The following is a 17,456-nucleotide window of genomic DNA, read 5'->3' as shown; positions in this document are numbered from 1 at the left end:
TGTATGTATGTGTGTGTATGCATGTATGTCTGTATGTATGTGTGTGTGTTTTCATTCTTATCATCGTCTTTCTTATTTCAGGTTGCCTATCATCAGGTCTCCCACAAATGAAAAAAATATCTACATCATATGAAGAAAGACGTAAACAAGCTACAGCTATTGTTTTATTAGGAGTGATAGGAGCTGAATTTGGTGCAGAAATTGAGCCTCCAAAATTGTTGACAAGACCTCGAAGTTCCAGTCAGATTCCTGAAGGATTTGGTTTGACCAGTGGTGGATCCAACTATTCATTAGCCAGACATACCTGTAAGTATATTTTTCTTTCCTAAATATAGTCATTGTTTTTCAGTGCATATCATTTGGCAAAAAAATCATATTTGGTTACTCTTCCCAGAACAAAACAAAAAATAAACTTATACTTTTTGTCCACCACATTCATGTTAAATCAAGAAAATATACAATGCATTATATGTCATGTTTGCAAATTGTAGTGATTAAATCGCCTGAGTTTTTTTTTTTTTAATCCTATATTCTAAATCTAAATGCCAGTTCAATAGAAAGTCATTTTTAATTCTTGGGTTTATTATTATGTTGTAGTGGATCAAGTTTAAGGACCTGGAGTCAAAAAGTCTTCATTTCAAATATCACCTCTGACACTCATTAGCTGTGTGACTATTGGCAAGACACTATACCTCACTGAACCTCTGGTTCCTCATTTGCAAAATATAGTGATTCATCTAGATGTCCACCTAGGTCTCTTCTTCTCTAAATATGTGATCCTTCGAGAAGAAGGTTCTCTTACAACAGCTCTGGATTCTCGACTTTGTTCACATTCCTTGTTCACATTATCAGACTGAGATTTCATCAAAGTATAGTCTGCATTGCAGTCCACAACTTTTCACTAAAATAATTTCTGAAAAAGGATTCCAACCAACTTGAATTTATTTCATCTGCATTGTATAGCCAAAGGACACAGAGGAGCCCCCAAAACATCGTCCTTGTAGAAGTTTTATATAGTATCTCTATATGGAGAGATGGAGATATAGACAGTATTATACACACACATATATAAATACATACGCATACATATATATGCATATGTGTATATATATTTGTGTGGATGGATATATATATGTGTGTATATATATGTATATATACATATATATATGTATTTTTATATATATGTGTGTATATATATATATATATATATATATATATAATGACTCTGGGAGACTACTGTGTAAATAAGACCACATTGTAAATAAGGTCTTTTTAGCTATACTTTATGTAAGGCCCATAATGGAGCCACTTTATACTGAATTCTGAACTGCAACTAATGTTATGCTTATATTTGCTTCATTTCCTCAACTCCAGTGAACTTCCCATCTCTTGTTCTGGGAAGAGTAACCAAATTAAATCATACAGTCATTCTTGGAAAAGACATGTCATAAGTCTCATGACTATACTCACCATTTCTGTTACTGCCCAGACAAAAACACTCCGTTCTGGCTTCTATTAAAATATCAGCCCCATGAGGTGAGGGACTTCTTGCTTTTGGATTCGTTTCCCCACACTTAGTACCAGACACACAACTAGTGTTTAATAACTGCTTTTTAAATTCATTTATTCTGTTGCCAGTTTCACTATCCTAGACTGTTATCGTTTTCATTCTTTCCAAAGTTCATGCCTCTTACTCATCAAAGCCTTACTTAAAATTTACCTTTACAATTTTTTCTATGATTAATTCCACCCCGTCTTCAGCTACTGTTCTCTTCCTAGCCATGCCTGCCAACACCTTTTAGACATATTCTTTGTTCTTGTATATTAATTTATACTTTAACAGTATAAAAGAATTTTAGGAAAGGAAGGGACTTTTGAGATTGTTCCATTATGTTCCTTTTGCAGAATTGCTTAAATATATTGGTTTCTAGGTGTAGGGTGGGATGGAAGGAAGGGGTGTTGGTGGGTGTAGATATGGGTTTCTTCAGTCTTCCTTGTTAAAGAATAAAGTCTTCTAAGAGTTTTGTAAGGAAAAATTAAATATACATTTTTCTTGGATTCTTCTTATAGTAGTAGACTTTGGAATGTAAGCTCCTTGAGAGCAGGGACTATTTTTTGCTTCTTTTGTAGCCTAAGCACTTCACAAAGTACCTGGCACATAGTAGGCACTAAAAAAATGTTTATTGAATTGATATTTCAGCGAATTTGTGCTTTTATCAATATGGGTTCTCCCTCTAACAGGGCTGACACAGCTTTTCATGTCATGTAATTCTTCTCTACATTCTCCCATAAATCCTCCTTTGAAATCTACCATTGAAGTCTTCTAGATCTTTTAGCATGCTATTGCTAAATATGCATCTACCATTTTATATCCTCATTCTCACTATATGTTAGTTCATTTCCTTTTTTATACTGATTCTTACTTATACTCACTATATATATATATATATATATACATACATACACACACACATAAATATTGCCCTTGGATTATTAGAATTTTTTTATTCTTTAGAGGTTGTAGTATGCCATGAATCACAGCCTTATAGTATCACTGTTTTAAATATTAGGGTTAAAAAGGTGGGTCCTTTTTGGGGAAAAAGTTGAAATTATTGCTCATGTTCAGCATCTCTTGAAGCATGAAATGTGAAGACATGCTCACCAAAGGTGTTCCCCTCTGTCTACAAAGGAAAAAGTGATTTCCTAGCACCCTGGCTCCCTTCTGCCCAGAATGCTCCTAAGTATGGATGGCACTTACTGACTCTATCAACTCAATATTTCAGTAAACATTTATTAAACACTGTCTGTATGCTAGACCTTGTGGATACAAACAACAAGATAAAAACGGTCCCTACTCTCATGGAACTTATATTTTCTAGAAGGATACAATGTATATACACAGCAGTAGATATCTGTTGTTGTCTGTCCTTCATTCTTGAAGAGGACCAAGGGCATCAGGAAGGTGATGTCTTGACTTGCAGGTGAATTGTATTTAAGTGAGGCAGAGCTGTACAAAGTCACCAGCCTCACTTTCTTCTCTCAAGCCATTGAGTCCAGTGACAAGACATAGGTCGGGATGACTAGAAATGACCACAGATGTAGAAGGAGACCCTGGCCTTTTTTCAGTAAATATTTAGTAATTTCAAGAGAGAAAAATGATACAAACTAAAAGAACCAAGAAAGGCCCTGTGTCAGGGGTGGAACATGAACTATATTTCGAAGGAAGAGTTCTTTAAGGTGGAATTATGGAAGGAGTGCACCATAAAAGTAGAAGACTGCCTCTTCAAAGACAAAGAGATGGGAGATTGAATATTGTTTAGTGATTCCTTCTGGGGAGGCCAGACAAAGCAGTTAAAACTTTCAGATCAAATAAGGATCTTCAAGTCCAGTTTCACTATGGAGATGTGGAAACTAAAGGCATGTTCAATTTCCTGTTTCCTTAACTGAAGTTATAGTACCAGTGTCATGAGATTTATAACTGGAGGTGATCTTACCGTGTTTCCCCGATAATAAGACCTATCCCGAAAATAAGCCCTCCCCTTTCTGTGTAAGATTCCTCTAAAATAAGCCCTCCCCCGAAAATAAGCCTTATTGAGATTGCTACTGTAGTGAAGGTGATCCCCTGCACTACACGCTACATTACAGTACCCTCTATATGCACCGTTTCCCCCCCCCCCCGGTGAAACGCACGCCGCGCTCCGAGCTGCATCCAATCAGAGCTGCAGCAGTGAGCGCGTCATCCTGTTCTTCCCCAGTGATTTGCTTATTGAATAAAGGTACATTTTTTGTTCACATTTACCTGTTTATTAAAATTGCTGTCAATGTTCATTAAAATAAGCCCTCCCCCGAAAATAAGCCCTCTGGTGTTTTTCTGTCCAAAAAAATTTAATAAGACAGTGTCTTATTATCGGGGAAACACAGTAGAGATCATCTAGTTTATACCCTTTGCATTCCAGATGAGAAAACTGAGGCACAGAGAGGCTGAATAACTTTGCCAAGATGATATAAGTAATTTGCTAATTGGGGCAGAAATTGTACTCAGGGCATTAGATTCCAAATCAAACTTTGCCAACCCCTCAAATCTTCCCTACTGGTTTTTGCTGGGCTGAAAACATGTAGAGCTAGACCCAACAGTAATAGTAATAAAGAGATGGTGAGCAGCAGAGGTAAAAGAATCAATAAATAGTATCAATAGGAGTTCACAACTTAGTAGTTTTATCATCTATAAAGTTGGAAATCTAGTGGCACAGAATTCACCTGATTCAGCTATTATAAGACAGTATGATATAGTACAAAGAACATTGGACTTAGAGTTCAAGCTTTGCTACTGATGCTTTCAAGTTCTTTGGTTTTGACAGATCATTTCATTGAGGAGGAATAAAAATCTGGCCATCTCTTCCTTTCCCTCAAGAAAACACACATATTACCAGATAGAGGAAGAGAAGACAGTCATGAGAGAGATTATGATAGAAGTAATTTCTAATCTATTTGTCACATGAAGCAGAAGGTGGAAAATTCATATTAGTTGAAATTATTAAGCTTACATTAAACTGGTGGTATTTTTAGCTGCTGGGAAAATTAACTAAACTCTGATTAGTTCTTAGCATCATAAATTTAGAACTAAAAGGTAGTTCATAGACCATCTAGTCCAACTCCTTCATTTTATGTATGAGGAAACTAAGATCCAAGATGAACAAATGACTTGCCTGTGGTCACAAAGATAGTCACCATCATTGGTGCAGCAGTCTCCTTTAAAATTACATTTCTATAGTTATTTTCTACGAAACCTATATTTCTGTTACATTTGTGTTTTGTGATAATGTGATTTTGTTATGTATGTTTTATTTGGTGTCAATCATTATTGTCAGTTACCTGCCATTAAATGATTGTAAAACTATTAAAGGCTTACTGTCATACAAATGATGAAGTTTAATATAATATTGCTAGCGTAATCTTCCATACATATATGTTCATGTCACTCTGATGCTCAGAAATCTTCAGCGATTCCCTGTTGTTCTGCCAAGTTAAGTACAAACTCTTTTATCTGGCATTCAGAGCCTTACACATGCTACTTTCTCTTTTCAGCCTTATCTCTTGTTTTTTCCCTTCCATCTACTCTATGTTCCAGAAGACTGAACAATTTCTGTCACATGATATTTTCATTTCTGCATCTTTTCCCAGCTTGTGTCTTATTTTTGTAATGCCCTCTATTCTCTTTGCCTAATGAATGCCTATTCTTTAGATCCCCCTCAAATGGTACATCTTTCATGAAGACTTTCTAGAATCCCTTAGTAAGAAAGGGTTTCTTCTTCAAACTTCACATAGCATTTTGTTTACTAATTCTCTTAGGCATGTAATGTTAAGTATTATAACAATCTATGTTCTTCTCACATCTCACTATTTTAAGCTACTTGAAGGCAGGGATGCTCTCCTTTGTAAAATTTATATCTCCTTCAACATCTGTCATAATAAATTCTTAATGAGTTGCATTGCATTATATTCGTGTTGAAGATAAAATATTAATGACTGTATTCAAATATCTGAAGGGTTATTGTAAAGATGCTGGTAAATAACTATTCTGTAATTCTACAGAAGATAGACTAGGTTGATGTAGGCTTAATCTGCAAATTGAGAGATTTAAATTGGCTATGAATGTACTTCTGACTGGGATTTATAAAATATTAGAGAAGGGAGAGTGAAGGAAGCTGTGGAATCTTGTTGTTTTATTTTTTAAAGTTTTATTGTTTGTTACCTTTTTTTATAAACCATGGTCATTCTTTCTTATTTTCTAGTCTTATGATAAAGAAAAAATATTGAAAGCAAAACTGTTTAATTTAAGCAAATTTACATGAAATCAGCCATCTGTATTACAGCATGTTTATTCTATATCCCTGATCTTCCTACCTCTTTGATGAGAGGAAGGAGATGTGGTTCATCATCAGTTTTCAAGACCAAGATTGTTCATTTATAAATTTGTAAAATTCAGTTACTTTTTTTTTGTTAAGTTCAATTACCTTTTAGTCTTGTTTTCATTTAATTTATTGTAGACATTTTGCATATTATTCTGCAAGTTTTCTTTATTTCATTCTGTATCAGTTCATATAAATAATCCTATCATTTTCTGAATTCCTCATATTTGTCATTTCTTCTAACACAAAAATATTTTCATTTGCAAAACCATTATTTTTCAGCCATCCCCTAATTGACAGCATTTGCTTTTTTTCCAGTTTTATACTAGGTAGTTATATATTTAATAGTGTAGAGTCTCTAGAGTCTCCTGTTTCTTAGATAAATTATGGGGTAGTACTGAAAAAGGTGGTTCCCCCCACTTTTTAACTAGCTACGTGAAAGGGAACTGCCTAACAGCTTTTTCACATTAAACTGAAGCACAGAATATCTCCATCCCGAATGTTTAATGTAATTATCATTGTTAATTTCAATGTGGATTATTAGTTATTCTTTGGTTTGCAAAGTTGGGGTTTTGGGGGGTCTTGTTTTTACAAAACAGCTATTTTCATTTTGACTTTTCAGACTTGCCTATTCCATGCCTTCATTGAGGTTTCCCAGTCTGGTTATTCTGCTACTTTCATTCCCATTAATCTGCAGCTATGCCATATGTTTCATACCGTGCTTCAGTGCATTTTTAAAGCATGTTTTCTGCTCTCCTTCCTTGTGTTTCCCCCCCATAAGCTTGTCATAGAACAGCTGTTTCTGCACCCGATTATAATTCATTCTCCATACATGTCCAACTCAATGAACTTGTATCATGCTGAATATTTTTTTTCAGAATTTGTTGATTTAATTTTAGTTTTCAACATTCATTTCCACAAGATTTTGAGTTCCAAATTTTCTCCCTATCTCTCCCCTAAACCCTCACCCCAATATGGCAAGCATACTGATTACCTCTTCCCCCAGTCTACCGTCTCTTATATCCCCTCATGACTCCTCCTGCTCCCTTCCCATTATTTTTTTGTAGGGTAAGATGGATTTCTATACCCTATCGCCTGTATATCTTATTTCCCAGTTGCATGTAACAATTTTTTTTAACATTTGTTTTTAAAACTTTGAGTTCCAGATTCTTTCCTTTCTTCCCTCCTCATCCACCCCCACTGGCAAGACAAGGAGTTCAATATAGGTTGCACATGTGTAGTTATGCACAACATTTCCCGTAGTCATATTGTGAAAGACTATATTCCCCTCCATCCTATCCCACCCCCCATTTATTCTGTTTTCTCCTTTGACCTTGTCCCTTTTCAAAAGTGTTTGCTTCTGACTACCCTTTCCCCCAATCTTCCCTCCCTTCTACCATTCCCATCATCTGATCCCCTTCCCCTACTTTCCTGTAGGGTAAGATAACCAATTGAATGTGAATGTTATTCCCTCCTTAAGCCAAGTTCAATGAGAGTAAAGTTGACTCATTTCCTTTCACCTCCCTGCTCTTCCCCTCCATTGTAACAGCTTTCTCTTGCCTCTTTTATGTGAGATAATCTACCATATTCTATCTCTTCCTTTCTCCTCCCAATATATTCCTCTTTCACCTCTTAATTTTATTTTTTAGATATCATCCCTTCATATTCAACTCATTCTGTGCCCTCTCTCTATGCATATGTGTACACATACACACACATATAAACACAGAAATACACTCACCTACATATGCATATATGTGTGTACATATATACATATATATGTGTGTATACACACACATACATATTCCCTTCAGCTCTCCTAACACTGAGAAAAGTCTCATGAGTTACAAATATTGTCTTTTCATGTAGGAATGTAAACAGTTCAACTTTAATAAATTTGTTATAATTTCTCTTTTCTGCTTACCTTTTCATGTTTCTCTTGCTGCTTGTATTTGAAAGTCAGATTTTCTGTTCAGTTCTGGTCTTTTCATCAAGAATGTTTGAAATTCCTCTATTTCATTGAATGACCATATTTCCCCCTGAAGTATTATACTCAGTTTTGCTGGGTAGGTGATTCTTGGTTTTTATCCTAGCTCCTTTGACCTCCGGAATATCATAATCCAAGCCCTTTGATCCATTAACATATAAGCTGCTAGATCTTGTGTGATCCCGATTGTGTTTCTACAATACTCAAATTGTTTCTTCCTGACTGCTCGTAATATTTTCTCCTTGACCTGGGAACCATGGAATTTGGCTATAATATTCCTAGGAGTTTACTTTTGGGTATCTTTTTCAAGAGGCAATTGGTGAATTCATTCAATTTCTGTTTTCCCCTCTGGTTCTAGACTATCAAGGCAGTTTTTCATGATAATTTCTTGAAAGATGATGTCTAGGCACTTGTTTTGATCATAGCTTTCAGGTAGTCCACTAATTTTTCAATTATCTCTGCTGGATCTGTTTTCCAGGTCAGTGGTTTTTCCAGTGGTATATTTCACATTGCCTTCTATTTTTTCATTCTTGTAGATCTATTTTGTAATATCTTGATTTTCCAGTGAACTTTATGTCATTAGCTTCCATTTGCTCCAATCTAATTTTGAAGGAAGTATTTTATTCAGTGAGCTTTTGAATTTCCTTTTCCACCTGGCCAATTCAAATGTTCAAGGCATTCTTCCCATTGGCTTTTTGGACTTCTTTTGCCATTTGAATTAGTCTTTTTTTTAAGGTGTTATTTTCTTCAGTATTTTGGGTGTTCTCTTTTAGCAGACTACCCATTTCTCGTGGTTTTCTTACATTACTCTCATTTCTCTTCCCAATTTTTCCTCTATTCTTACTTGATTTTCAAAATCCTTCTCGAGCTCCTCCACGGCTTGCGACCAATTCATATTTTTCTTGGAGGCTTTTGATGAAGGAGATTTGACTTTGTTGTCTTCTTCTGGTTGTATGTTTTGATCATCTTTGTTGCCAAAGAACAGTTCTGTAGTCTGATTTGTCTTCCTCTGTTTGCTTATCTTGCCTGCCAGTTAACTTGAATTTTGAGCTCTTTGCCATGGTAGAACTCTGCTTCCAGAGTAGAGAGTGCTGTGTCCCAAATTTCTGGGGTTTTGTACAATTGTTGTCACAGCTTCTTCTAGGCACCTGCCTCAGAACTTTGAGGAGGACTGCCTATCCACAGCCTCAACAGTGTCTGCCATGCCAACACTCCTCACCCCAGGACTGTCACCCAAGACTGCAACCCAGATCCAAGCGGGGCATTGCCAGTAAAGAGATTAAAGCCATTGCCCTCTGGTCAGCACTTGGTCCCCCCTCTGTCTGTGGGCCTGGAGGTCAGGAAGCAGTTGCCTGACTGCCTCAGCCTCTGTCAGCCCAGGGGCAAGGGCTGCACTGTGTACTTCTCTCATCCAGGCCCAACAGAGGTTCCCCACTGACCTTTTACTTTCTCTTTGGTGTTTATGGATTGAGAAGTCTGGAAACCACCACAGCTGCCAGTGATTCAGTCCCTGGAGGTCTGTTCCCTCCAGTCTGTTCTGGCGCAGCCCACAGGTGACTGTGCTCTGCTCCCAGCCTGGTGTGACAGACCCTTCCTGTTGGCTTGCCAGGCTGTCCTCTGCTGGAGACGTATTTCACTCTGTCATTTTGTGGGTTCTATAGCTCTAAAATTTGTTTAGAGCCATTTTTATAGGTATTTGAGATAATCAGAGATGAGCTTAAGTAAGTTTCTACTTTTACTCTGCCATCTTGGTTCTTCCACCCTGAATATTTTTTCTTGTACACCTGTTATATTTTAGAAGCTTGTTAATGTTCTTCTACTCTTATGTACTATAAACCATTTATGTGAAATTATTAAAATGGCTTTTAAAAAACCCTACTAATGATAATAGCCAAGGTAGTTTAGACACACAAGAGCTTAAATGATACCCGGCTTTATAGAAATTTTTTTTGTATGAAAATTGATGTTATTTTGGTGGCAGGTTCTATGCCACCTTTCCAAAGATTGTCAGCCAGTCTTATTCAGTTTTTGTTTTTCCTGTTACCTTTGCCACTGCTGCCTAGCAGAATGATGATATTGCTTTTAGTTTTGTATTGCCAGTACAAATCTTCATTTTGCTGGGCTTTCCTGGTGTAGGTTGGTGAATGATCTCTATCATCTTTGAGATAATCATCAGTTCATAGGATTCTGTCAGCTAAACAATAGCTCTTGCTCGTTTACATATATTTATGAATAATTATGCTCCTGTATGTTTTAGAAGCCTATAGGAAAACTTTTATCATTATCTCTAGATTTTAGGTTTGATTATTTTAATAAATAAAGATAAAGCTTTTGACAAAATGCAGCACACATTCTTGTTAAGAAAACAAAACACATTCAAACATTAGAAAGCATAGGAATGAGCAGAGCTTTCCTTAAAATTATAATTGGCATCCCTCTAAGACTGACAGCAAGCATTATCTGTAATGTGCTTATGCTAAAACCCATTGGAGTAAGTTCAGGGATGAAACAAGGACACCTGTTATCACTGTTTTTATTCAGTATTTTATTAGAAATGCTGGCTGTTGCAGTAAGACAAAAAAAAGTTAAAGGAGTAAACATGGACAAAGAGGAAATAAAACTATCACTTTTTGCAAGTAGTATGATAGTTTACATAGAGAACTCTAAAGATTCAACTAAAAAACTAACAGAAACAATACCCTTAACAGAGTTGCAGGAGATGAAAGCCACACAAATTATCAACATTTTTATATGTTAACAACAAAACCCAACAGGAAGAGAAAGAAAAAGAAATTTCATTTAAACTAACTATGGATAATATAAAATACTTTAAAGTCTACCTTCCAGGAAATACAGAGGAACTATATGAACACAATTACAAAATATTCTTTATACATTTGAAGACAAATCTAAATATTTGGAGAAATATTATTTGCTCACAGGTAGACCAAGCCAATAGCATACAAATGAGAATACTACCTAAATTAATTTACTTTCTCACAGTGTCATACCAAAGTACCAAAGTATTACTTTAGAAAGCTGAGAAAATATAATAAAATTCATCTGGAGAAACAAAAGGTCAAGACTATCAAAGGAATCAGTAAAAAAAAAAAATCAAAGAAAGAGAACCTAGCAGTTCCAGATCTCAAACCATATCACAAAGCTTTAATCTTCAAAACAGTTGAGTACTGGGTAAGATTTAGAGAGGTTTATCAGAGAAACAGATTGTATACACATTATACAGAAGCAAATGAGCATAGAAACCCAGTATTTGATAGAGCCAAAGATCCCAACTTTGGGGGCAAGAACTCATTCAGTAAAAACTGTTGGGAAAGCTAGAAAGTAGTCGGGCAGAAACTAGATGTAGACCTACATCCTCACACTGTATATACCAAGATAATAGGTATATGATTTAGATATACATTATGACATCACAAGCAAATTAATGGAGTACAGAAGTTACTTGTCAGATCTATGGACAGGGAAAGAGTTCATAATAAATAAGGGACAGAGAGGTTCACAGAAGGTGAAATGTACAATTACAATAAAGTTCTTATACAAACAAAATCACTGCAGCTAGATTTAGAACAAAAAGCAGGAAAATGGGGGGATGGAGCCAGGAGGGAAACCTTTCCATCAAGTTTCTCTGGTATTGGGTGGGGAACCTGCAGCCTTAAGACCACATGTGACCTATGTTTTCGGGGGTGGCCTTTTGACTGAGTCCAAGTTTTACAGAACAAACCCTATTATTAAGGGAATTTGTTCTGTGAAGTTTGGATTCAAAGGGCTGCACTTGAACTAGAGGGTCACATGTGACCTCAAGGCCACAGGTTCCCCATCCCTGAAGATAAAGAGCAACCTGAGTCAATTTTATAAAAATAAGCACCATTTTCCAAGTGATAAATACTCAAAGGAAACAGGCAGTTTTCAGAGGAAGAAATTCAATCTCTCAATAGCCATATGAAAAAATGCTATAAATCACTAAATATTAGAAAAATACAAATTAAAACAAATCTGAGGTACTACCCCACATTCATCAGATTGGCTAAGATGACTAAAAAAAAAAAGGAAAATGACAAATTCTGGAGGATATGTGGGAAAACAGGTACACTAATGCATTGTTGGTGAAACTGTGAACTGGTTTGACTATTTGTAGTGCCGATGCAATACTTACAGTGTCCACGATCACAATAAAGACCGTGAATGTAAGTATCGCATGACATTCAATCGCAAAATTACCAAACTCTCCAGACAGAGGATAGAAGCATTTATTTAGATACCAGAAGACCCAATCCCAAAACCAGTAAGCCAATTCCATCATAGTACCAAAGATAATTAGAAGCCATAATAATGCTGACAGTCACAGCATCCTTCAGCCTTCCCACAAACCAATAGATCAAGATAGAACTAATACAAACCGAGATCAATATTTACTCACAAAACTCCCTGTCTTCTTGCCTGAGCTCTTCTCTCCCCCATCATCTGGCTAGCTCTGGCTCTGACCAGCTTCCTGTGTGCTCTGCTTCCCTTCAACAAAATCCTCCTACCATAGGCTCTGTGTGACTATATTTAGCCTATTAGGAGATAGAGTTTATCTTAACAGCAGAGAAGCTTCCTGTGGGCTCTGCTTCACCAAATTCCCTCCATCACAGGCTCCATATGATTACATTCAGCCTATTAGGGGGCAGAGTTTACTTTTAAAGCAGGGGAGATCATCAAACTCCTACCTAGGTCTATTAAGGGGCAGGGAAGATCTTCAAATTCCCATTCTCATTATACCATTTGCAACTATGCCCCCAAAGCTCTTAAATTGTGCAATTTCTTTGACCCAGTGATACTGCTACTAAGTCTATACCCCAAAGAGATTTCAAAGAAAGAAAGTGTTGTGAAGAGAATAAGAGCGAGCTGAGATCTGGGTTTTTAGATAAATTTAGTTGTGGATTTATTGATCAAGCGCGCGACTGCCTGGAGTATAATTCAAATCAGGCAGCCCTGTATTGGGGTACAGACTGAGTTTATAAAGGTAAACAGCACAAAAACCACAATTGGGGAGGGGAGCTAGCATAAGCAGTGACATACAGAAGCCAAGAACAGCCATTGGTTGGATCTATAGCTCAGGGATAATTTGGAAAACATGGCACAAGGGTACAATGACATGATCAGGGTCTTACCTAGGACAGGGTGGAGGGCACAGGGGCAGTGGAATTCTCTGAACAGGCTAGGGTCGTGGAACAGGTTAGGGTCATGTTCTGGGTGAAGGGTGCGGGGGACCCTGCTTGGTCAACATTTTTTTTTGTCTTTATTAATTTGTTTACTTTTAGTTTACAAGATTCATTACCACAGTTCCTTGAGTTTCAGATTTTCTCTCCCTCCCCCCTCCCCTGCACCGTGGCGGCATACAATCAAGTATAGTATCTGCAAATACTTTCACATTAGGCATTAGATTATAAAGAAGGATTGTAACAGATGGAATGAAGAATGGGAAAGAGGAAACAAAACCAAACAAGAAAATGAAAAAGGGCAGGTCGTTTGCTTCAGTCTGGGTTCAATCTCAGTTCTTTCTCTGGCTGTACACATCTCTCTCCATCATGAGTCTTTTAGGGTTGACTTATGACTCTGAATTGCTGAGAAGAGTCCAGTTTATCAAAGTTGGTCGTCATACATACGTTGTGTCTGTAATTGTGTACAAATTCCTCCTGGCTCTACTCTTCTCACTCAGCATCAGTTCATATAAGCCTCTCCAGGAAAATATGAAGTCCATCTGCTCCTCGTTTCTTATTGCACAATAGTATTCCATAACATGCATATACCGCAACTTGTTCAACCATTCCCCAATTGATGGGCACCCCCTTAATTTCCAATTCTTTGCTACCACAAAAAGAGCTGCTATAAATATTTTTGTACATGTGGGTCTTTTTCCCACTTCTGTGATCTCTTTGGGATACAACCCTAGAAGTGGGTATTGATGGGTCAAAGGGTATGAAATTATTTATAGCCCCTTGGGCATAATTCCAGATTGCTTTCCAGAACAGTTGGATCAGTTCACAACTCCACCAGCAATGCATTAGTGTTCCAATTTGTCCAGCTCCTCTCCAGCATTTGTCATTTTCCTGTTTTGTCATCTTAGCCAATCTGACTGGTAGATGTGGTACTTGGTCAACATCTTGGGTTGGGGACCTTGTTTGGTCAGCATAGACTTGCCCCATGATCTCTATACGGGCTTGCACCATAATCCTTATACATGCTGCTGTTTCAAGGCTTACTTATTTAGGGAAGTTCTAACTTAAACAAAAATAAGAGGCCAGAACTATGTCTTGGGTAACTCGTACCCAGGACTATGCCTTTAAGCTGTTACAAGCAGTTAAAGGGTTTATGATAAAAACAAAGACAAATATAAAGCTGCTTAATGGTGGGCTCCAAATCAGGTGGCATGTGATTTGGGTTACCTTACAACAAAAGGACCATATACACAAAAAACATTTCTAGGACCTTCTTTTGTAGTGGAAAAGATTTGGAAGCTAAGGGAATGTCTTAGCTTGGGGAATAATTAAATAAATTATGGCATATTAATGTGATGGAATAATATTGTACTGTAAGAAATAATGAAGGGTAAGGGTATGGTTTCAGAAAAACCTGGGGAGGCTTCTGTGAACTGGTACCCAGTGAAGTTGATGGGGTATAGGCTCTGGGAAACCCCTTGACCTCTGATTGAATCTTCCCACTTGATGAGGCATTTGCTTGAGGCTATTAGCCTTTTTATTATATAAAAATAATAATTTTTATTATTAGGACCAAATCTTTGTTACTCTTAATCTCCATTGTCCAGCTCCTTCCTACCCTTGATCCTATGAAAATATCTATACCTAAATCTGTTACCCTTAAACTTGTCTAGCCCTCCATGATGGGGCTGAGAATTCAATCTAGCGCAGTCTCACTCTGTGTCAGATTATTCTGGCCCACTTGGCCAATACAAGTGTCACAGATACTAAGGCTCCTTAAGAGTCTACCCAATATGGCGAATCTTTAATAAACTTTTCTTTACTTTGACTGAGAGGAGACTTGAATCGAATTCATTCGATGAGATCCAGCGTGTTGATATTTTGGGGTCTTGAGCACACCTAAACTGTAAACTTCAACAAAGTGAACAGAACCAGGAGAACAATATAGACAATAATAGCAATAAAGACAACTTTAAAAACCTTAGTAACTAATCAATACAATCGCCAGTCATGATTCTGAAGTACTTAAATCCGCCACCAGATAGAGAGCTAATGGAGTCAGAGTTTATATTGAAGCATGTTTTTCTTTTTCTGGACAGGGAGAATGAGAAAATTTGTTTTGTATAACTATGTATTCCATATTGTTTTTTTTTCTTGATCTTCTCAATGGACAAGAAAAGGAGACAAGGGAAGGAAGGAATTCAGGAAGATAATAAAACTGAATTTTCAAAAAATTAAATAAATAATTTTAACTGGGAAATAAGATTTCCTCGGATCCCCTTAAGGAGTGAATAGTAAAAAGTGTTTCCTAACTTGATAGAAGCATTTTCTGAATCAAATCAAGTTTTAGGTGCCCCCTGCAATGTCTTTAAACATTATTCACTAAGTAATAATAATAATAATAGACAAACTTCTTTTACTCTTTTGGTATAATGAGTAAACATATTTTCATGAGGTGGCCTTAGCTGATTACTAAACTTGGTAAAGCCAGACTTTCTTAGTGATTGCTTAGTCCTTTTATAAGTGAAAATGCTTTTACTAAAGAGTTTAGTAAATATTGAGAACCTGATTGGTTTTCTGATACTTTTTCTGTCACCTATCTTAATAATAATTGTAATTGTGATATATCTGTAACTATTGGATATAAATACTAGTGAATTGATTAATTGTTCCATTCTTAAATGCTCCTTTTTTTGTATTTTTTTTTTATGAGAGGTCTTCATCTTACTCTAAAACATTTTCTTTAACTATCATTTTTGTGATGTTCACCCCTTTGGCAATAAATGTGATCCCTGCACTCTTTTCATCATGACATGCCTAAGTAGAGAAGAACTACAAATGAACAGTTCTTTGTATTTATATGATAGCTCTTGTTTTCTTAAAGACACTTTACATTGTCTATAAGGGTAAGTCTAAAAAAAAATGTTATTTATATATTGGGAAATAAAAGCACAAGGAACATTTGTGTCATAAATGAACAGAATAAATACTAGAATGTGGTTTGGAATAGAAACCACATTTCTAAACACTCATTATTGTGTAGTGTTCATGAGACCATTCTCCTCATCTATAGTTCAGTTTGATAAATAGTTTCTCCACCCCACCCCAACCCTACCCAGTCCCAAGTTATTAGCAAAAAAAAAAAAAAAGGTGAGGTTTATCAGAATAAAGATTTCCATACTTTAAATTGCTTCTATTCTTTATCACACAAAAAATCATTAACAACAAAATTTTACCTTCAGCTTTCTTGACTGAATTGTTTTAGTCTTTGTTAAAAGTGGCATATTCTAATTTAATGTTTTAAATTTAAAAACAGCCCTTAGTGACATGTCCCAAATTTTTGGTCTTCTCTTCTCAAGTTCCTATAAATGATTTGCTATATCCTTTTCACCTCCTGAAGTAAAGCTGCAGCTTTAAATCATGTCATGATGTTTCTCATATATTAGCATTTGTTTAAAGCTTTATTGATATAAATTTATTCTAAATTCAACTGACCTGAAACTGTCTTTGGCCAGGTATTATTTTATTGGTCCTATGTGTAATAAATAAATACTCATTGTGGTCAATTTCTGATAATCCTATAATCTCAAAAGGTAAATGGATATTTTATTTCCACTAAAAGAGTAAAGTTGACATGTTGATAAATGGTTAGTTTGAAGAACAAATCCTCAAAATGTTACTGCTTTCAGAAAAATGCAAATATTTTTCTTTCAAATACCTGTTTTTGACTTGTTTTCTGCTCATCATGTAAACATTTCTTTTCCATGCATACAGAATAAAAATAATGATTAATAATAAAGAAAAAAGAATCTGGATTAAATTGATTTAGTACACATACTAAAAAGGTCTTTTTCATAATATATTATTACTTCCCCCTAGCTCTTTTAGTAAATAATTGTCATAATTCTGTCAGAGACGGTTATTACATAAAATTAAATTGGGTTGGATGCATTTGGCAATATCTCACAAAATCTGAGATGTGATATTCTCTTTTAGACTTTTGTAGAGGAAGGAAGAGTTGAGCCTTTTTGGAAGAATCATTAAAATCTTGAACCTGAATTGAGTGAGCTTTGAAAGTTGTAGCATTGATTGGAGATTAGAAAGCAAAGAGAAAAGAACCAAAAGAGATTTTATATAATTACTTAGAATGAATTATAGGCTATAAAACAAAATATCCCTTTTGAGGGCTTTTAGCTTACCAGTTCTGTTAGACACTGTTGTACACAGGAAAATTGGGTTTTTATGATGATCCTTTATGATGAGGTATGCTTGGAGCGTAATAGATGTTCTAATTTTTAAGTTAAGATGCCAGAATGATGTTCTACGAGTTTGGTAATCCTA

At 36.0% G+C, this 17,456-nt stretch overlaps 1 protein-coding gene across 4 annotated transcripts in view; it reads left to right on the top strand.

Moving 5' to 3' along the window:
- LOC138173247 (WD repeat-containing protein 7) overlaps positions 1-17,456 on the top strand; it is a 494,247-nt gene that overhangs the window by 265,329 nt on the left and 211,462 nt on the right. For all 4 annotated transcript variants that reach the window (XM_069103220.1, XM_069103240.1, XM_069103213.1 and 1 more), the window contains one exon: positions 82-306. In XM_069103220.1, the coding sequence (XP_068959321.1) occupies positions 82-306 (225 nt within the window). The remainder of the gene's footprint in view (positions 1-81; positions 307-17,456) is intronic.

The sequence above is a fragment of the Petaurus breviceps genome, unplaced genomic scaffold (assembly GCF_028583685.1).
Source record: "Petaurus breviceps papuanus isolate PSGF00001 unplaced genomic scaffold, PetGlider_PUasm1.0 129, whole genome shotgun sequence".
Classification (NCBI taxonomy): Eukaryota; Metazoa; Chordata; class Mammalia; order Diprotodontia; family Petauridae; genus Petaurus; species Petaurus breviceps.
The sequence above is the reverse complement of the archived record's forward strand: the minus strand, read 5'-3'. Positions and strand labels throughout refer to the sequence as shown.